Source organism: Micrasema longulum, unplaced genomic scaffold (genome assembly GCF_059751315.1).
Source record: "Micrasema longulum isolate JH-2025_06_02 unplaced genomic scaffold, ASM5975131v1 h1tg002420l, whole genome shotgun sequence".
Lineage (NCBI taxonomy): Eukaryota > Metazoa > Arthropoda > Insecta > Trichoptera > Brachycentridae > Micrasema > Micrasema longulum.
In genome coordinates, this window is record NW_028279567.1 from 27,441 (window position 1) to 50,437 (window position 22,997).

Consider the following 22,997-nt stretch of genomic DNA (forward strand, 5'->3'; position numbering starts at 1 on the left):
CGTAAACACTATGTATACTATGGTGAAGGTAAAGGTGATAGTGTATTTTAGTATTTGAATGTTGGTGTAGTGAGTGTCCTGACAAAGAGACGGGTACGTCTCGAAACCGTTAGACATAGCACTAACTATGCAGACCACTCTTTCCTCTTTTGTTCTTGCTCTAACTATAATGCATTTATTTCATCTATTAATATATTTTAAAAATAAATTAAGACTCATTAATTCTGGCTGCCATACGATCCCACTTCCTTTTTAATGATGCTCACACTTACACACACCTGAACACTTACTCCTACACTAATACACATAAACACATATCTACACTTACTCTCATACAAATGCACATAAACACACCCTTTTGTTGTAACACAATTTAATAATATGTATGATTCTTATTTAGAAACTTTGCTAGTCTGTCTTTAAACTGTATTTTTTTTAATGTTATTTATTTATTTGACACTTTATATACATATAATATTTATATATATATATAATATATATATATATATATATATATATAATATATATATATATATATATATATATATAAGGGCGGGCATATTGGCTAAAGGCAATTTCTTCTTACCCACCCAAACCGTTCAGTTTGAGAAAGTTATAAATACATGGACATGTTGAATCTTACAATTTTATACAAAAAATAAAAGCAAAGATTAACAAAAAAAATATAATTTAAAAAATATATAATACTATACTATGAAGAGAGAAGAGGGGATGGGAAGGAAAGAAGAAGGATAAAGGAACAATTTAAATATTTAGATAGTGACATTTCAATATTGACTTAAATGTAAATAAAGAAGGGGGCGTCTGTAACATTAGTGGGTAGATTATTCCACAATCGAGCGGCTACTACTGTGAAAGAGGAGACAAGAAAATTAGAGCGATGACAGGGTATTAAAAGGGTTCTCTCGTTACTAGAACGAAAAGATAGTCCGTGTTGTGAAAGAGGTTGGATGAGCTCTCTCAGATAAACAGGCGAAGTGGGATTATTTAAAATATTGTGAAGAAGGATATCCTTGTCGACTGTTTGTTTCTTTAAAATCAATAAAAAGTCAGTAAGTGGTAAAATACTAATTTTGACTAACATTAAATAAATTATGACCTGCCATTGGCTGGTTTAAGTTACCATTTTACACACTGTGTATTTTACATCACTGAACGTTTGGGCATTTTTTTAGGGCCCAGGACATGTCTTCGTGTATTAATATATTATAACTTATGTTTTTTTCATTATTTGATTGAAAAGCATTGTATGTATCTAGTTTCAACCGAATGTGACAGTAGAGAATGGATGAAGTGTGCTCACCTGGATTTTTACTTACAATCTCTTCTAACGCACGTACGCACACACTTTATTTTTCCACCCCTAATGGTTTATGGGGCACTACAATGATATTTCAATTGCAGCGTATATTATTATTTTTGTGGCGTGAAGGTTAGATGATCAATCCTGGGCTTCAGGCGACAGTCCAGGAAATTTGAAATATTTTCAAGTGCAAAAACACCCTTATAAATAAATATTTCATACCAACCATGTCGGAAATTGAACCCGAGATCTCTTGCATGGTAAGCAAACGCGCTATCCATTACACCACGAGGCCGACAACCTTTTTTTTCTTATAGATAATTAGGAAATATTATCTTTTGGAAAGTAACACTTTAATTGTCATAGATTTATTTTTTTACTTTCTTTATTCTCAATATTTATGGTTAGAGGGACCTATTGCTCAGGAAGAATTATCCTAGCAATTATGCTTTGTATGATGGTCCTTTGCCACTTTACCACTGCATTACAAGGAACATAAAAAAAAACAGCAAAATAAATTAACTCTTTTTTTTATATTTTTCTGCTGTATCACAAACTAAATAAACAAATAATAATTACAAACATAAAATAATACTGTATAAACGCGGAAAATATATCGTAGACAAGGATAAAGGCGGCGACTCGGGTCGGTGCATTTGGCAAGATCAGTCAGTCAGGGAGGTTACCACGCCCCGTGGGCTCCGGCGGCGGCGGCGGCGGCCAGATGGGCGGCCTTGGCGTGCGCGACCTCGGGGGTGTCCACGACGCGGCCGTCCGGGCCCAGGGGGGCGGCGCCGTGGGTCCAGGCGGCCGCCACGACGGGGGCGACCCAGGGGGCGGGCGCCCAGGGCGCGGGCGCCCAGGCGGCGTGCGCGCCGGCGGCGGCCTGGGCGGCCAGGTGCGCGGCCTTGGCTTGGGCGACCTCGGGGGTGTCCACCACGCGGCCGTCGGGGCCCAGGGGGGCGGCGCCGTGGGCCCAGCCGCCCAGGCAGGGGGGGCGGCCCACGCGGCGTGGCCTCCGTTCCACTGGCCCCAGTCCTGGCTCTCGGCCAGACCCTCTCCCTTCCTCTGTCCGTCGTCGTTACTTATCCATGGGTTGGCAGTCACCAGGGCGCTCATGCACAGGAAAGTAGTGAAATACTGTAATAATAATTTAAATGCTATATTATTTGAATTTATTTATCGAGTTGGTTGATTTTTTAAATTAATTTACAATTTCTGATTTAAGTCTAATAATATCGTATAATTTATATTTACTAAGAAAATCGGACAACAGTTGTAAGTGTGTTTTTAAACAGATCAATCGTTCGATTTTTAGAAGATAAAAAAACAAATAAAGAAAACTCAAATCAATGTTTGATATTTATAATATCCAAAAAAAAATTTTTTTGATTATTTAATAACGTAAACATTGTTATTTCATAACTTTTAAGTTTATATTATTCTGGGGTGTACAAATAAAAATGCAATTCTCGTCCTTCAGTTTATGTTGGAAAAACATCCAAAAATGTTGATATTCGTGTCAAAGATCACATGAGGTGTTTTAACAATTTTTCCGAATTCGCAAATCACGTAATTAACTTCATTCATGACTTTAGTAAAGATACAGGAGTTAAAATCTTACGTAAAAATGGATTAAATGTCAATATTTTGGAAATATTTCACATGAGGAAGGCTTTAAAAATAATGTCCCTTAAATAAATAATTAAACAACCTTTCAATATAGCCTATTATGCGATGCTCCATTGTAATTGTTACTCTATAGCTCACGCCCCGTCTTTCATCTTAACCTCACTTTTTTCAACTATTTCTCCCACAACGTTAAACATTTTCATAAACTAATATGTGCATGTGAGGTTTGTCTATTTAAATCACGTTTTTTCCAATCGGCATGTTGGTTTTATATTTTTATGAAACAACAATTGTGAAGATGTATAGTGGACTTTGTATGTTAGTTTAATTGGTGTCCTGATGAAGAGACGGATATGTTTCTTAACTGGTAGACACAGAAAAGTCGGCAAGTGGTTGTATGCAAATAATTAATAACATTAACAATTTGTACTTTGGAGGCAACGGTACATCGATGGCTCCAAGAAATACGGGCAAACAGGTGCTGAGATATACGAAGTTAGACCCTCTAAAAGATTTTCCATTAGCCTAGGGCTCTATCCCGCTGTCTTTCAAATGAAAGTCTATGCCATTTACGTTTGTGCATGTGAAAATTTTAGCAGACAAATAAATTCTAAACAATTTTCATTCTCTCAGACAGTCAGGCTGCTATAAAAGCACTGAGCTCTATCGAGATCAATTTTAAATTAACCTTGGAATGCCTATGGGCGTTTAATTGTGTCAGTGAGTGTTACAGTGAGACATTAATTTTGGTACTTGCGCACTCAAACATTGACGGCAACGAGGCAGCTGATCAATTGGCAAAGTTGGGAGCTGAGACAGCTCCAACAGGCCCTAAGCTCTACTGTGGGTTGCCTAAATGTGCTCCTCGTCACGAGTTTAGGTCATGGGCCAGGAAGCAGAGCGTAATTCTCTGGCAAAAAGTACCTGACCACCACCATGCAAACAAACTGATAAAAGGGTACGGGCAAAAGTTTGCTTTTGACCTAATAAAATTCAGCCGAAATCAAGTGAGGCTTATCACTAAAGTCTTTACAGGACACTGCAGATTGAACAACCGCTTTGCTAGAATGAACCTTTCCAAAACTTCTAGACGTAGGTTCTGCAGTGCAGACGAAGAAACACCTGTACACATTTTATGTAAATAAAATGCTTTACATCATAAAATAAGCCTCATCCTCGGGAAACCACTGGTCAAACCCGAGGATGAGCTCGCCCCATATCTAATAGCCTAATACTTTACGGATCTGGGCTAGAAGCGGGAGATTTACCGAAATGAGAACTCTCGTCTTTTACACAGTAGCCAAGCTCTTTAAAGACTTGGGCTTGGAGGGCGAGAACTATTCAAAAAGACCCGTCATAATAGATCTTCACAGGTCGCAGTGACGTCAGGAGCTTGTATAGCACTGACTCCCACCTTTAAGAATAAGAATAAGATTAATGATGTCCATCATCTGAATTATTACTACAATTGGGCATTTGTCATATTTTCTTCAAATTTCCAAATTGTATTATTTTGTAAATTGGATTGTGTTTATCACTAATATTAAGTAGAATTTGTCAACAATATTTTGAGTTTATCCAAATGTTTGTATAAAAACACTGGATTTTAACTCCTACGGATTTCTTGATAGGTATCTAATTCATTTATTAACCTCTATTTGAATCAAATTATGTTCCCAAAATAACAATTCAAATAACTGCATTTAATCAAGATCATAGATAAAATATACTAAACGTACTATGTTCTATCAGTTACGAGAAAAAGCTAGATTAATTTATGGCATTTCAAATTTTATCCTTGTAGTTCCTTATTCAAATATTTTATGATAAATTTATGCACGTTAATCTATGACAAATAATAAATTTGCGTATTAAATTTTGTCGCAAAAGATTTATATTAAACAACACACCAGCAAACATAATAAATTTAATATTTCCATACCTTATACGTTGGTCATTACCACTTAAAAAGATATGCGTGGCAGAGCAATTCAATGAAAAGGTATTTGATCATAGTTATTTTTTCGTCACTCTCTGGCAGTTGTTTCCCCGGTACTGTGTGAAAAAGACAATTGCGCGTCAGACTGATGCCTAACTAAAATCGACAAAATCACGGTCTCGTATTCCTGATTACCGCACCCCAAAGCTGAACTGATTTTTTTTTTTAAGAAAGTGTATCAGAATAAATTTTCTGTGTCGGTACGTTTTTAAAAATAAGTATCATGTATGTATACTGTAAGTTCTAGGACAGCAGATAAAACTGGGCGCTTTTAAGGGTTTTTAGATGGTCCAGCTCCCACAAGAAACAATTTTTAAAAAATCAAAACTACCAGAGCAAGCTAATGGTAAATGTCTACAACGTACAAACAATATTGCTCTTCTGCCATAATTGATGAAGAAATTTCGGAGAGACGTTTATATGTTGGTATTTTATAAACCAACTTGTAAAAACAATTATAAATCGAATTCATTCATTAGACGTACCTGTGGAAATTATAATGGACTCAGTATTGATGTAGACATTTTTGAATGAACGTTGCATTTATACAGAAAATTTCTTCATGGGGTCGATTATTTGGGATAGTTGCTGAATGTGCATCTTGAGTGGTTCATGCTATGTATATATGCCGCATGTAATGTATATGTTTCATATGTGCGTTCATGTGTGTGTGCGTGGATGACTCGGAGTGTGCATTCGGTATTTTTATTTATTCTAATTTATTACCAACGATAACCTCCATGGAAAACGCAAATGTTAACAATTATTCTTTTCTCACTTGAATTTCTTATTTATTTATTTTTTTTGTCACATTTAATGTTTATATCTTTTGCATAATTTATGAAATCTTAATTGGTCTTTTTATGTTAAAAAATTGTTGTTTTTAATACCTATTATTTACGACTGTACGTTTTGTTAATAAAATAAAAATGAAGAAAATTCAGACAGCGTTTCTTCTTAAGTCACCGACACGATTCATTGCCGTACAGGGGTGATATTCCAAACGCTCTCGCGCCGTAGTAAAATATTTTATACATAAACCCCTTAAACAATTTATAAAATGCATTTTTTTATCTGAATTTCATAAATAAACGTTTTTTCATAACTCCAGTGCACTAAATTCAATTTCGTTAAAAATGTCTGTTGGACAAAAACGAACTAAAGCGACGTCATGTCAAAAAACACAATACAGGGAAGTTATTTAATAATACATGGTGTAGCAAAGTTGAGATCATGATCTATGACTCAATAGAATGATACAATAAAAAAAATAATTAGTTATTTAATAAAATTTAAAAAAACGTTTCAAGTATTTCTCTTATCTAAGGTAGAATAGTAATCCAATTAAATTAAAATTCGTAGGAACATAATTTTATTTAGTGCTCGTTCAAATCGCTGTAAACTTAAACCAAAAAAGTTCAGATATTGTCTTGAGTTAACAATACGATAAAGACGGGTGATTGGAGAATTAAGGCCATAGTTTGTTCTATGCTGATCGATTAACAGTATTTCATCGTTTCACAACCTACGAGTCGGAATATTGAATTTTACTTGTCCCAGTAATGATGGAACATCGATTATACCATTTAGTATACCGAACATATATGGAATCAATATTAGTTCTACGTTTTTGTAGACTAGAAATATTTAACATTGACTCTAAGCATAAGAATAATTACTTCTCTCTAGTCCAAGCATCCACGCTACTTTTCGAAATAAACGATGTTGGACTGATTTAATGTGATTTATGCGATTGACATAGAATGGAGACCAGACCACGGAGGCATATTCAAGAAGAGAGACTAAATGCATTCTGTCAGTAAAGCCTCGATATTTGATAAAAAATAATAGTAGTTTTTTATTCCAATTCTCTAGCATAGAGTTTAACAACGCAAAATAATAATGCAATACGCAAAATATTTTTATGAGTAATGAATACAATAAATCTATGGTTCGAAAAAAATGGTTTCTGAATGTCTATGAATTTATTGTGACAGTTTTTCGTTCTATGGACAAATTTGTCAACAATACTATTTCTGTGTGCATTGTTTCGGTTGACTTTAAAGTGATGTAAAAGTGTTGTTTTATTATTAAACAAAAACCATATGTGAGGCTTATTTGAGATTGTATGTTTAGTGAATACAGAAATTGATATGCGGTAGTGAAAAAAACTTTAAATATTACAAAGCACCAGTAATTTGTTCAATTTTATCAAAAATACAACAACATATCATGGAATTCATGTCAAGCTCAATAATTAATGGATGTATATACTCCTAGGTAAAATATTATAACATTTTCCATGACAATATAATAGAAAAATGGTTTTAATTATGCATAATGCTTTATACGTCGGAGAATAGTTAACAATACGATAGAAGAAAAATTATAGACCTGTTAAATTTGTATAAAATTGTGCATTCTATATGGGATTGCCCAGAACTTTTGTCACTCGTCAACTTCAGGGTGCCTGGAAGGATAACTAGGCGGGTGCCACCGTTTTGCAGTAACAACTCACGCACAGTGTATAATTGTAATGCCGTAATAAGCCGACTTCATGAACTCGGCAATAGTTGTTCCCACATATCGGATATATTTAATGTGGGGTATTGTTCTTATAGAACAAACCTTATAAACTTTTTCAAAGATGAGCAGTAATCATATTTAATGTAGTTACTTCATATATGATTTTCTGTTTTTTTTTTTCTTTTATATATATTTTTATTATAAACCTTATTATGTTTAAAATTTGATTTACTTTTAATATTAATTTTTAAAGTTCTCGTATACTTTTTATTTCAAACTTTTGTTTTATTTAAACTTTTTTTTTTTTTTTTTTAATATTATGTTATATAATTTGTAGGCTTGATTATTGTTCCTTAGTTTTGAGTGCAAATATGTAGTTTAAAAAATATCAAACCTAATATGTTTATATTATAAATTTGTAAAAGGCAATTATGCCGTGTATGTTAATAAAAATAAAATAAAATAAATACGTAAAAATTGTGAGTAAGATTTGTGTTGGTCGAATTTTCTTTTATTATTTTTGAAGTTTTATAAATAAATACGCCCAAAATATATTGAATGGAGCTATAACTCATATTACAGTCCGGAGATTTTCCAAGTTTATGGCTTGAGTAGATCTGACTCACTTTAACTCAAAAAAATCTTTTACTCGCTGCCTAACGTGTAAACATATTATAATTTTTGTATGTATTGCATTTCATATATCAATGCTAATTACCTTTTTTTCTGATTGACGTATATAACTAGAGTAAACATAAACGTTCGAAATATGTTCCCGCAATCTGCGGCCAATTGGTATATGCTTGATAGAACGGACTTAAGTCTGTTGCGAGCGTTCGCCAGATACTTTTCTCCTCGAAATTACTAAAATGCCTATATGCACGCTAAAATGCTGCGTAAATCGATCTGGTAAAGCGATAGTATAACCTTTCACAGGCGAGAATTGTTCTTATCTTAATCAATACTTCTTTAAAATAGCTATTTTAATGTCAAAAAACGTCTTATTAATATGTTACAATTCGCGAATCATCTTCTGTCTCCGTCCTTCTCAGTTAGTCGGGCGTAAAGCAAAACGACAAACAAAGGTGACGCGTATGCGGAAGGAAGCGACATACTGAATAGAACTTACAATAGACCGATGTTAACATTCCGTGCTTTTTTCTGTACTACTTGTTTTGCTTTTCAAAGTCGACATGACAATATTTGCTATCTCCGCTGGTCAATCCCCGTCCTTTGGGACGACTTTTTAGCTCGGATTTGGATAGTGTCTTCACTATATATATTATATCTCAATTATTTTTTCCGTATACTGGATTGTATTTAATAATGAAATTATACTTTTTTTACAGTTGCAATGCAATGAAAGAAAAGTCGGTAAGTGGTTATACACAAATATTTTAAAACATTTAGTTAATATTTTTCATTTCATTTTATTTATTTATTATTAACAACGATAGTAGAACTTTTCTGAGGTATCTAAATTAGATGTTATTTTATCATTATTGTACATCGAGCAGCAAAAACTTTATTGAATGTACATTTTTGGGGTTTCATTTATATTATAGAGAATTCTATCAACTTTGATAAAATTATCGACGAGGGATAAATTTAGTTGACACGCATTTGTTAATGAGAATTTAAATACTCAACGTATTGTTCAAAAACACACTACCCAACAGAGGTGCGAGGCTGTGAAAGTAGAAATTGAAAAAATAATATTTTCAGGCGTTTCCTAGTATGTAGGTGAAATAATTCAATTAGATGAATCTCACCCGCATAAATAAAGGTTTCAGCTCTTTAACTTCACGAACATCAACAGATGAAAGAATTGAAGGAATATAGATGTTCAAATATAGGCAGAATGGTGAATGTTACACAGTGTGTAAAGTGTCCACTTAAACCAGCCATTGACAGGTCATAAGCCCTGTAGATGCCTGGACTTCTATCTTACCTTCTCTTAATGTTCTTCATCTCTGTTGTAATATGTTAAAATACCTAAACACAAAAAGAAAATTGTTCTTAGGAAGAAAACTGTCATACTTAAAAAATGATAAAAATCTTCTCACACTATAAATAAATTCGACCTACCTTTAGTAATTTAAGTTTATAAAAATTTTAATTAAAGTCACATCAATGTTTTTCACTAACAACAAAATTTAAATTTATGTTGTTTTTATCTAACTAAGTAACTTGGTGACTTATGTTTCTTAAAGAATATAATTTCACGGATCGAGCAACAACTCAATACAATTCAAATCTGTCATTTTTCGGGTTAGTGACTTTTGTCTGATCGGCGGCGAATTTTAGTTTTACTAAAAGGGTTCACCATATTAACACTATTGTTATATAGGAGCATACTGAATGGATAAAACACATATTAAATACATTTTACAAAGATTTAATCGTTGTTCAAATTTGTCATTTTTAATTTAGAAAAATATTGACATAGCTTTCTGTATATTGAAATTGCACTTCAAATAATACTGGAGGAGAGATAAAATGGTTTGGAATGCAAGCTGTGATTTATAGCAATGTCTATATAAACCATTTCATAATACTATCAACTGGTTTAAAGTAACCGCTCCTTCAATCCGCTACTTAACATAGGAAATTTAATTAATATTACGGAATTTGAAATGCAAATACATTTACGAATAATATATTTTGATTTGACTAGATTTGTTAACGATTTTAATTAGTTTATTTATCAATATACGCAGTTCAATTTGTGTCGATCCGAAGTAAAATAAAATAGATCAGCTTTTTGATTAGAAGAAAAAACAAAAAGCAAAATTGAATTTTTGAATTTTTACTTCACACATGTCTGGTAGTTTATTGTATAATTTCAGTCCTTAATTTATAAGTATCGATTGTTCTTGTCTTGTTTTGGAATGTTGTATGTGATATTGTTCTGATATTTTTATTACATTTTTTTTCAAAATGTAGTTTTTTGTCTACAATGATATCAGTGGCTAACTTATAAATAAGTTTAAAAGGTTCTAGTTAAAAAAGTTCATGAGCATTTAACTGTTAAATTTTTTAAAAGAGTTCTTTAGTTGGTTTTAGATATGGGAGGTCATGTACTAGCTTCAATATTTTATTTTGCTATCGTTGTAGTCTGTTTATATCCTTTTGGTTTCCTGTTCCCCATAGTTGTTGCATTTAACATATTTTAGATTTGACATAGGCTTCATACATAATATTTTTTCCGTTTTTTGAACAACTTTTTTATTTTTGTAAAATGACTCGATAGTTTTACTGTTTCGCTAATTAAATTATAGATGTGAGTTGTCCATATAAATTGTTTGTCTATTTTTAGTCCTAAATATTGAACATGTTCAATTTCAATTAGTTGTTCTTTGTTTATGTAGGCATCTATTTTATGTAATTTTTTTCTAGATTTAAAATTTATTACATTACATTTTTTTTCATTAAATGAAAGTAACTTTGTATTAATGCGATTTTACGACACTGTAGATTGAGTGAATTATTGATCGCAAAAATATCTTATTTGCTATTGCGGTGAGAATATCAAAGGCGCATGCGCATACGATGACAGTTAGGTTGCTATTTCATTTTTTTGTTCTTTTTTTGTTGTATGCATTTGAATAAAGTATTGTTATGTTGGGCCGGAGACAGAAATACGGTACCTCCTCACAGTAAGAATCGCAACATCTGAACCAGGGCCCAGTAGGCAGCAAATAAATTTAACATGTAACACACATATAGTAAATGTGGCGTAACCAGTGTAGTACTGTCGACCTAATGAATCCGTGTATAATTAAAAATGTGAAATATATTCACTATGCTGATCAATTTGGAGAAAAGAGACTGAATGCCATAACAAGTTTTATGATGACCGAGGAACTGCAGATCTGCTGAACCATCTTAAAAGTCATTATTCCACTTTCCTCCTATCAGTATTTATGATAATAACAACAATTATATGAAGAAACGTTTGTACAAGATTAACAAATTACAACAGGGGTGGAGAATACCTTAAATAAGGGAATATGGAAGTCAAGGAATTTACAGGGCTTATGACCTGTCATTGGCTGGTTTAAGTGGCCACTTTACACACTGTGTAACATTCACCATTTTGCCTATGTTTGAACATCCATATTTCTTCAATTCTTCCATCTGTTGATTTTAGTAAAGTTAAAGAGCTGAAACCTTTATTGTTGTGAAGAGATTCATCTGACTGAATTATTTCACATACCAGGCAACGCCTGAAAACCATTTTTCAATTTCAAATCAACAGATGGAAGAATTGAAGAAATATGGATGTTCAAACATAGGCAAAATGGTGAATGTTACACAGTGTGTAAGTATGTATATCGTGGACATACAAGAGAAATTAAACAAGTGAAAAAATCAATAATGTTCAAGGGAGCCATTTTAGTGTTTTTCTAGAGTTCAATTGTTTCTCAAAGATCAGACTTTTCAAGTAGGTGGTTGGTAATTTTACATAATTTGTACGGTACTTTCAACTTAAATGTAAAGCATTAACGTATTTTAAAAACATTGTCACTTTTAAATAAATAAAAAAATTGAAAAACTTAAATTTTGCCTGTAAAATATGTCATGAAATTTTGCAGATAATCATTTTTGTATCGTTCATTGAGGGAGATAGTATTTTATTTTATAACTAGAAATTATGTTTTTGGGATTTTAAAATATTTATAAAGGTTCAATAAATACAGAAATACAAAATAAATGAAAAATAACAAATAATTAAGAAGTGTTACGTAACAATCTAAAGAATAAATTTAATTAATTGCCCTTAAAATAAAAACCACATCTGTCATATACAAAACGTATACTAACTTACAAACTACTAACTCTAACTAACTCTTCACTGGTAACATCACCTACAAGTAAAATTTACTAACTGTTACTTGGCCAATTCTCTGGATCTTAAATTTACTTATAAAAGTGACTATGTGTGTTGGTCAGTTTTACTTTTTAAAAATCTGTGAGCTTCTATCAAATGGTCACATATTTTAAAAACTATTTTTTTCTTGAGTGTATGATCGACTTGGCATTTTTACCATTCAAGCATCATACTAAAACAATGTCAAAAAGTCAATAGTCTCAATTTCGACATTTTTGAAAATGGTCACTTTTCCTTGTATAACCACGATATTAATATTTTCTATATATTTTAAGTTATTTGAAAGTGAATTGTAAAACTTTTTCGCTGTATACACAATTTTTTTTTCTAGCCCTAGGTAGTTCGCAAGTTAAATGTTTAATCAAGAACATGATCAACATACAAAATTTAGAGCTAACCCATGTCAATCTATCTTCATCCCACGCTTTGTTTATGGCAAAGAGATCTACGAAACCCGGAAGATCTATCCCTAAGAAATCTAAGTTGTGTCACGAATTTAATAATCTACACTTTCTGGACCTTGGAGCATAAAAACAAAAGTTGCTCTTAGAAGATTTAATAAATAGCAAATTTTTACTTCTGGTGGCACAGTAATCGAACATAAGACGTTTAACACCGTTGGCAAATGCGCTAATCTTTGACGACTTTAAGCTGAACAACGGTTTAACGTTTAAGCAGAAAAATCAACAAATGGAAGAATTAAAGAAATATGGATGTTCAAACAGAGGCAAAATGGTGAATGTTACATAGTGTGTAAAGTGACCACTTAAACCAGCCAATGACATGTCATAAGCCCTGTAAATGCCTAGACTTTTATATTCCCTTCATTGAGGTATTCTCCATCCCTGTTGCAATTTGTTAAAAGATAAAGTATTTAATTTGAACACGCCTTCACTTCGTAAAAACTTTATGATTTATTATTGTAAAATAATTTATTTGTTTATAGTGTTAGAAACGTTTAAATCCAGAACCTTAAGATACTGTTTTTTATTATATATTATACTTTATTATTTATCTTTAAGCAACATGTATTCTTGGCACATATATATACTTTATATCTGTATAATAAAAATTTTAATTTCTTACATTTGAATAGCTAGACATTTACAATTAAGTAGTTTTAGTTTTTCTTTTTTATGTTATTGTTTTATTATTATAGGACTACTTATGCTCTAAAGATAAAAAATCTCCATCTTAGAACAGGCTGAGCCATGTTAAATGGAGACTATCATAAACAGCAAATACTCCGTTTTCATTTTACATTAATTAGTTTTATATAGATTCACTGTTTTTAAATATGCATACTAATTTTTTGCAGTAAATTTATAAAATATAATGAATATGGTGCCAGTTAATTTTGATGAACAGGTATTTCAACATTAATTTTTTGTCACTTTCTCGCAAATGCAACAACTGCACGTCGGACTGATTAAGCCTAACTAAAATTGATTGTATTTATTTTTTTAGAAATAGTTTCTGAAAGAAATTTTCCGTGTCGGGTTGTTCGTTTTTCAAAAATAGTTATCACACCGTAAAACTCAGTTATCTAATAATAATATCATTATATTTATCAGGAAATAACAAATAGAGATGTTTTTAATTTTAATTAAATGATGCAATTAACTTTGCTGGACACGTTTAAATATGTTTTTAATGTGATTACAATTCGCAGTATTATTTCAAAAGCAATTAAATCTGGCTCTAATTAATCCAAATAATCGGAGTTTTACAGTATTTTTAAACCGTACGTCCGAAGACAGCAAATAAAACTTGACGTTTTTAAAGGTTTTTGGATTGTTTTAGTTATCATAATAACCATAATAAATCAATTTATCAAAAAACAAAATTATATGTATACATTGATGGTAAAAATCTATGGTGTGAAAAAAATCATCGTTCTAGTGCCGTAATCTAGGAAGAAAATGCGGAAATACGTTTGCATGAAAAAAGTTTCACATAACTCTAATAAAATAAGTGTTAATAATTCATTTAATTTTGTGTAATTAATAATAACACAAAATTAAATGAAAAAACTTATCATAAAAATTTCCACTCTCTTATATTTACATAAATATTTTTTTTAAACGAAAAACCTTTTGTAGTAAAAATATATGAGAAAATTGGACACTTACGATAGGATTCATCTTGTCTGTGATACGTTAGCCTTTTCAGAAGAGAAAACTGCTTATAATTTTCAAAATCCACAACCAGCTTTTATATTCAATTAGGAGATAAAGTGGAGGGGATAAGGACACTCCGAAAACCTTACAACACCTAATCAACATATTGAAAACCAGGTTCAAACAACAAAAAGCTCGTTTCATTCGTAAGACACGTTAACACCGTTGAAGAAAAGACAGTGCATTTCTACCAAGTCTCTGCATCCACACAATGTTAAATTGTCCCCACTTGCTAGATATTATAATACAATGCACATGTTTATGGAAAGCATCTATAGAAATCGAAAGTAGTTTTGGTTGATGCGAAAAGGTTTATTGTGTCGGTTTTGCATTGCGCGTGCGTTTGTTACAACAATCTAAACGTTTTAATTCAGAAGTTTGTTTTGATAGTGCTCCACTTAATTATCAAATGATTGAAGATTAATTTATCATGGGATTAAGGTTTCTAGATTTGTTCTTATCAACAATTTCGTTCAAACTCTTGTACCGGTGACTGCGTGCTTACAAAAAATGTGTTCGTAAAATAGGTACCGTAAATATAATTTTTTTAACTACTTTAAATTAAATTTTACATATATTTTTTTTATAGTTTATTCAGATTAAAGATATGAGTATGTAACATTACAATTAAATACAGGTTTAATATAAATTTAATATATACAGGTGTTCTTTAAACCCTGTCACATCCGAAACCACGATTATCAGTATGGGCAAAAAGACATATTGGCATATTTCAAAAAATATTTAGAACGAATAAAATTTGTAAAAATAAAATAATCAAAATGACAAATGATTTTTTACTTCTGCAGGGGAGAAGCAAGGGGGGCGCGGCCGCGTGGTTAACGGTGTGTCAGACTCCCTCTTCTCTCCTCCTCGTTTCTCTCCTGCAGAAGTTAGCCACCATTTGTTTTTTTAAATATTTTATTTTTTTAAATTTTATTCGTTCTAAAAATTTATTTTCATGTGCCAATGTGCCTTCTTGCTTATACTGATCATAGTGATTTCGGATGTGACAGGGTTTAAAGAACACCCTGTATATTTACATTAACGTTTCCCATTTCGTAAAAGAATGAAACAATTTTTGTGTACGTAAGTGACGTCTTACAATAATTTGTTTATTCTATTTTTAATTAGTAAATATTTTCAGTAAAACATATAAATTACAAAAAAAATAAATATATAAACGGTGTTTTTAATCGGTGCTACACAAAAAGGAATTATGAATATAACTTTTCACATCTTTCTTAAATATGTTGTATTCCTGTCTGCACCTTTTATTTCCTTTGTTCATTAAAAAACTTCTTTAAAAAAAATAAATTATTAACTTCATTAAAAAAAAAACTCTGTAAGTATAATGATGTGCTGTAGTTGTTTTTACTTTTTTAATTATGATGTTACTAATTGTTGTAGGTCACGAACATACGTTTTGTGCTGTTAAAACACTTAGTTTTTATGTTTTTTTCAACACTTTATAAACATATATTGCCTTAAAGCAATTTTTTCCTACCTACTCAAACCGTTAAGTTTGAGAAAATTACATGTACATGGAAATATTCTCGGTAATTATGCAGAATCTTATGATTTCATACAAAATTAAAAACAAAAATTAACTTTAAAAAAAAAACCAACACTATACTATAAAGAGAGGAGAGGCGATAGAAAGAAAAAAAAGGAGAAAGGAAGAACTCAAACATTTTAATAGTGATATTTAAATCTTGATTGAAAATAAATAAGGGGCATCTCTAACATTAGTGGGTAGATTATTACACAATCGAGCAGCTATTTCTGTGAAAGAGTAGGCAAGAAAATAAGCGCGGTGAAGGGGTATTAAGAGGTTTAAGGTTGTTATTGTTTTCTCACCAATTTATGTTTCATTACTGCGTGGTTTTATAAAGAATAGTTCATCCCACCTATTAATGAAAGGTAATGTTTTTTATTCCTCCCGTTGAGGTAAAAAATATATGAAAACAAAGCATAAAATTTATGTTTTAAGCACTTACTTTGTCATTTTTCATAAAATTAATGTATGAATAAAACTACATTGTTTTTAACTGCTTATTTTATATTCCATCAGCAGTTTTTTTTATTTCTTTATTTATTAACAGGCTATCAAACTAAGCCAATTTTTTTATGTGTCGTATCGTAAGTTCGCATTCTTGAAATTACTCTGCCTATGACGTATTGAGTTCGCGTCCATCAGTTCGGCCGATTTGTCAGTTGGCTTCCCGGAAACAGAAAATCAATAACAATGCTCTATTATTCGTTTTATTTTTATTTTTTAATTTTCAAATATAATTTTAAAAAACTCATTTGGGACGGTATATAAAAGGGAAAACTTTTTTTGATAATACATAATATCAGTTTATACTTATACAATCCAAAAGAGTATAAAAAGGTAATATAAGTCCTTGCTATTTCCTTTTAATCTGGAAGTCCAGCGACGTTCCTTAAATTTCCACTTGAAAAGATAGCGTTTCTTTGTTATTGGTGGCGTCCTGAAGGAATGTAACTATCGGATATAAAAAATGTATTCAAATGCTTTTTTTGATGCTTGGCAATAGCGATGGGAATCTGCCCCCTTAGGGAGGATTACCTTCTTTTTTTCCTTTAATCTGCCAGCGCTTAAAATTTTCTTGGGTTGTCTCCGATTACTGCACTACGCAGTTTTTATTGGGTAGTAATAAATTTAACTCAAAACTGTTATTTTCAAGGTTAGTGACTTTTCCTGAGCGGCGGCAAAATAAGGAATGAAATAAATTATTTTAAAATGTAAAAAAATGCTACCACATCTCTTTTTATCTATCTAGAAAACCCAAGGTCTAAAAACATTTTATTAATAATTTATCAATTGAATAAGTTTATTCTACTTAAAACCTAGGCGTTACTTTTGACAAAGTTAACTTTTTCACATCACTATGAAATCATTTTCAATAAGGCTATGCAGATGTAAAGTTATTTTGCATGAAACAGCAAACATTTTTAAAATAAAAAAAAAATGATTTGTTCTCTTGTAAGACCCACATAATAAAGGTTTCAGCTCCTTTACTTCACAAAAGTCAACAGATGGAAATGTGGATGTTTAAACATGGGCTGAATGGTGAATGTTACACAGTGTGTAAAGTGGCCAACCAGCCAATGACAGGTCATTAGCCCTGTAAATGCCTAAACATCCATATTCCTTTCTCAATAATGTTTTTCCTCTATGTTAAAAAAAAATAAAATTAAAATTACTTTGTCTACTACATGTTTTAGGTAACAGATTTCTCTGTATCATGTCTAGTCTGCCTAACTAAATACAACCTGTTTTAAGGCAGACATTGTAAGATTAAAATACATTTTAAATGAACTTTGTAGGTTGATTATCAGTTTGAGACCAATTATTAATAAAAAAATAAACGCAAAATAATTTCTAAAGCACGAAAGATAAAAAAAAAACATTAAAACTACGAAAATTAATTAAATAATTCCTAATTACACACAAAATTAAAAATGTACTTTATTCACACAAGAATTAATTCAGGTCTGAATGGGTTAAGGGTGATTTTTAATAAATAAATAAAAGTAATATATTAAAAGATAAAATACAACCCAAAGTAATTCAATACGATTTCTTTTTAATGCAGGATATAACATATTAAAAAAAAAAACAGATTAAAAAACAATACAGTAAATAAAATAACACGCTTTTGGCTTCACAAATAAAGCGTACAACCTGCTTCCATTGTCCATAAGGACAATTTGTAAGTATTCACACTATATAATTGCTATTAAGAATTGTATAATGGAGGGGGGTTGCGCAAAATAGGAAAAAAATAGTGTTTTGATTAGTTCTAATGGGATAAATGTATAAAGCAAAATTTTGTTAAATATATATTTAGGAAAATGATTTTAATAAATTCCCCTGGCGCGGGACACTCCAGTGACCGATCACTATTTTTGATTAAAAGAGAAATACAAAAATATAAAAATAATAAATTAATAAGTATTTTCTGTACATTTGCGTGAGTACCTGTGTTCGCCTAAACTAAGGTCGCGTTATTTATATGTATTTATGTCTATCTCAAAACAATAGAGATCATTAAATGTTATTTAATATTAACGCTACGAATGTGGGTTTCATATTTCATATTTAATTTAGATGTAAAATATTTCCGCTATTTTGAAGGTTGGTTCATTGTTTGATTAATTGTCGAAGATGGCGAAATCGTTGAGCCACAATAGATGAACAATCAATTAATTCGCGTAGCTGTCTTGTAAAAAGGCGTGGTTTATAGTTTGAAATGTGCCATCTGAAATTTTAACTACCGATGTGCACCCACGAGTAGTAGACACGTTTGAATCAATTAAAAAGAATTATTAAATTAGATATAAAGCGATGTGCTTGCAATTTAATCATATACCCGTGGGGTTCATAGTCCATGATCGATGACACACACACGTGTTAACATATTACACCTGTAGCTTAATCACAAATAACTATCGACGTGCTTAAAAACATGCTAAGCATTTGAGCGACCACAATGAACAATAATGAACATGCTTAAGTTATCGCAAGTCAACGCGTGTGTAACCTCTAAGTCAGCGCTCGTGTCGGTTTGTTTTTTGTTTTCCTCGTAAATAAATTTTCATTTTATTTATTTCGAATACAAACAGATGTACAGGTTAAATGAATATTAAAAAAAATATATATATAAATAAAATGTAAACATAGTAGGGCCTGCCATCCAATTATATGTATTCACTAAATAATACTGTAATAAAGCGACGACGGTTTGAAGTTTAAACTATATAAATAATAAATATACTATATATTAAAATAAGATAAATATGGACAAAACAAGGAGATAGTGGAAAGGAAAAGAAGGAAATTGATAAGGAGTGGTAAAGGATGATTGAAGGAAAGTGAGAGTGGAAAATTGCATTTGATTTATTGATTAAACGAATTATGAATGAAGAGCATGAATCAAGCCTATTAATTCTCTTCTGTACATATTGTATGGAGTGTTAAATATATCAAGACTATTAAATTTTTTGTTAAATATTTCACATAAATACAGTGCATTGGCGAAAAATCGGCGTTTACAATTAAAAATAATACAATTTATTTCATTTGCAAAAACGCAAGGAGTAACTTGTACAAAAAAATAAAATTAAATTACAATTACTATGGCCACTGCTTTTCTTGACATTTGGCTTGCCAACCGCCGCGCCGGTTAAATGCATAAATAGCATGATAAATAATAAATAAAAATAGCAGATTTGGAATATTTTCCATATTTACACCGGTGATATTCAAATATGTGATTGCGCAGCAGGATTATACGTCGCGAAACGTAAATATTTTGACGTTTTATATTAGGTGTTCACGGATGGTCCATTGAAATGTACAGAACATATTCAATAGAAAAAAAAAGGTTAAAAAGTTAAAAATAAATAAAAATAGAAATAAACGTATTTGTTTATAAATTACCTTAAATCAAAACTATATATATAAATTACCTTAAATCAAAAAATAAAAAAGTATTGAAGCAACAGAGGCAATGTATCATAGCATAAACAGTAAAACAAGAGTAACACTTAGTGCATTTTTATAGTTTAGAAAGGAAGTGATTAAAAAGTAGAAATTTTAATTAGTATAAAGATAAATTAAATAAATCTAAGTTTCCATGTTTGTTTGCTAACATGTGGAATCGTGGAATAGGTGAGTATTTGGCATAGTTTGAACTATGAAAATCTTTAGCGAAAGAAGTATTTTGCCTCGTCCCCACGCTGTCTTACATAGAAATTAACACAATTTAAAAGTTCGGGGCTGTTGAGAACATTATTTAATAACTTGAAAAGCAGCACTAAATCTGAAATTTATCTTCTATCACTAAAACATATTAATTTCAACTGCTTCATTAAATATTTATAGTTAAGCTCTTAAATTGGAATGTTTTATTTGAAATTTATAAATCTTAAAAACTTGTGTTGGACCTTCACCACACTGTTTATATGGATAACATAATGAGGACCCATATTCTAACTGGCCTAGGGTCGTGTATAATATTTTTAATGCATCAACAGACTTAAACTCTCTTGTTGTTCTGATAACAAATCCTAGGGTGTACTTTGTGTACTTTTATTTATTATTTATAAATTTATTACAAAAAAAATGTATACATACTTAATAACAGGGAATCTATATAAAACCAATTAATGTAAAATGAAATCGGAGTGTTCTCTGTTTATGATAGTCTCCATCTAACATGGCACAGCTTGTTCTAAGATGGAGATTTTCTATCTTTAGAGCATAAGTAGTCCTATACAAATAAAACAATAACATAAAAAAAAAAAAACTAAGACTACTTAATTATAAATGCCTAGCTTATCAAATGTAAGAAATTAAAAATCCTTATTATACAAATATAAAGTATATATAAGTGCCAAGAATACATGTTACTTAAACATAAATAATAAAACAAATATAAAGCAATGCAATACATAAAAATATAAATAATATGTGTCCCAATTATATAAAGTACTACGTTTTTTGATTTACATATATTTTTTTTTAAAATCTCCCGCTACACTATTTATATGTGCAGTAATTTTTATTTTAAAATATAAATAAATAAAAAAAATATATAAATATAAAATATTACTTTTACACTTGTCGATGGGAGGAGTGTTCTTCCAAAACTCTACTAGTGTTCTCGTAAAATAATAAAATTTTAAAACACTGATTTCAAATTTTTATTTTCGTAATAATTTAATCAAATGTTTTTCATCGAACCAATGATCGAAATACGCTTAATTTGCCGTTCCTACTAATCGAATATCTGGCGCGGATAGGGTAATGGTGGTGATGATACAAAGTGTCAGGGTACAATAAATATGGATAAAAATGAATATTATCATGTTTAACGTAATTGTAAATTAAAAACGTGTAAATTAATAGAGTAATTAATCTTCAATACAAGTGATAGTCGCGTGTCGGCCGTCCGAAAACCGGTTAATTTAATGATCAAAATTGTTAAAACATGGATAAAATTATAAAATTAAAATATTTATGTCGTTAAATTATATTTATGTTGTGTATTTATTTGGTCAATAACAATAAACTATGGCGAAAAATGATACCTTAATTATTTTTTACAGGTGAATTTAGAATTTAATTGAGTCTAACAATAATAACTCTTACAAAAGAGATAGTTTATTTCATTTATTTATATTTTAATCTTACATACTATAATTAATAATAAAAACAATGTGACCTCACCGGGGTTACTCGTGCCGAGGACACTTAACAGTATATTTTTTGAAATGTTTTTACATTAGAGAATAAACAATGAAGACTCACTTAATAAACAGAGATAATTAACAAAATATTCACAATATATTGAGTTTTTCTACTAACATTTCTTGGTGGAACAGCATTTCAATTATAATACTAAAAATACTTTATAGTTTTATTCCACTTTTATTTATAATTATTTTATAATTTTTTTACCAGTGACCAGTGACCGGGTTTCGTCGTGACCGACATCGTCAGACTGGACCAGTCTGACGATTCTGATTCTGTCACTGGTCACTGGTAAAAAAAGTATAAAATAATTATAAATAAAAGTGGAATAAAACTATAAAGTATCTTAATTATTAAAATTAAAATATTCACAGTTTTAAAAACTAAGTATATATGTACATCTTTATTATTTATATTACAAAACGCACAATAAAAATAACAAAAACCTAACATAAGCTTTACAGCTATATTGTTCATTTTAATTTATTTATTCATTGTTTTTAAAAACAAGTTCTGGTTGTCTATTCTTATTCTTATTCTCAGTGGTGGAGGTCAGTGCTGTGCAAGCTCCTGACGTCACTGCGACTTGTAAAGATGTATTGTGACGGGTACCCGCGAATAGTTCTCGCCCTCCAAGCCCAGGTCTATAAAGAGCCTGGCTACTGTGTGGAAAGCGAGAGTTTACATTTTGCTAAATCTCCCCCTCCAAGCCCAGATCAGTAAAGTATCGGGCTATTAGATAGGAGGTGGGCTCTTTAACACCCTCAGGGCTGCTATTCCAAACGAAATTATAGCGCGTTTTTACGTACTAAATATCCATTATAGCGCGCTGTAAACGCGTTCGGAATACCAGCCCAGGGCTCGTATTCTAAACGGTATAGCATGCGGAAGAGATTAATTTGTTAGCGTGTATTTAGTACGTAAATACGCGTTTAAAATGCGTTTTCTATGCACGTTTTTGCATTCAGAATACTTTTCCTGGGCTGGTATTCCAAACGCTCTCGCGGCCGTATTATTTAGTATATTTACATGCAAAATACACGAGAAAAACTGTTTTCTCGTTATACGAGAGTGGTTCAGAATAGCACCCCTGGTTTAACCAGTGGTCTCGTGAGGATTAACATAAAAATAAAATAAAAACGTAATTCATCCATTTA

At 31.0% G+C, this 22,997-nt stretch overlaps 1 protein-coding gene across 1 annotated transcript; it reads right to left on the minus strand.

The window, feature by feature from the left end:
- Nucleotides 1–1,699: 1,699 nt before the first annotated feature.
- Nucleotides 1,700–14,550, minus strand: LOC148272237 (uncharacterized). Its single transcript, XM_088240312.1, is given in 3 exon segments — nucleotides 1,700–2,311; nucleotides 2,314–2,464; nucleotides 14,508–14,550. Coding segments are annotated over 3 exon segments (468 nt in total). The 5' UTR covers nucleotides 14,520–14,550; the 3' UTR covers nucleotides 1,700–2,006.
- Between the last annotated feature and the right edge of the window lie 8,447 nt (nucleotides 14,551–22,997).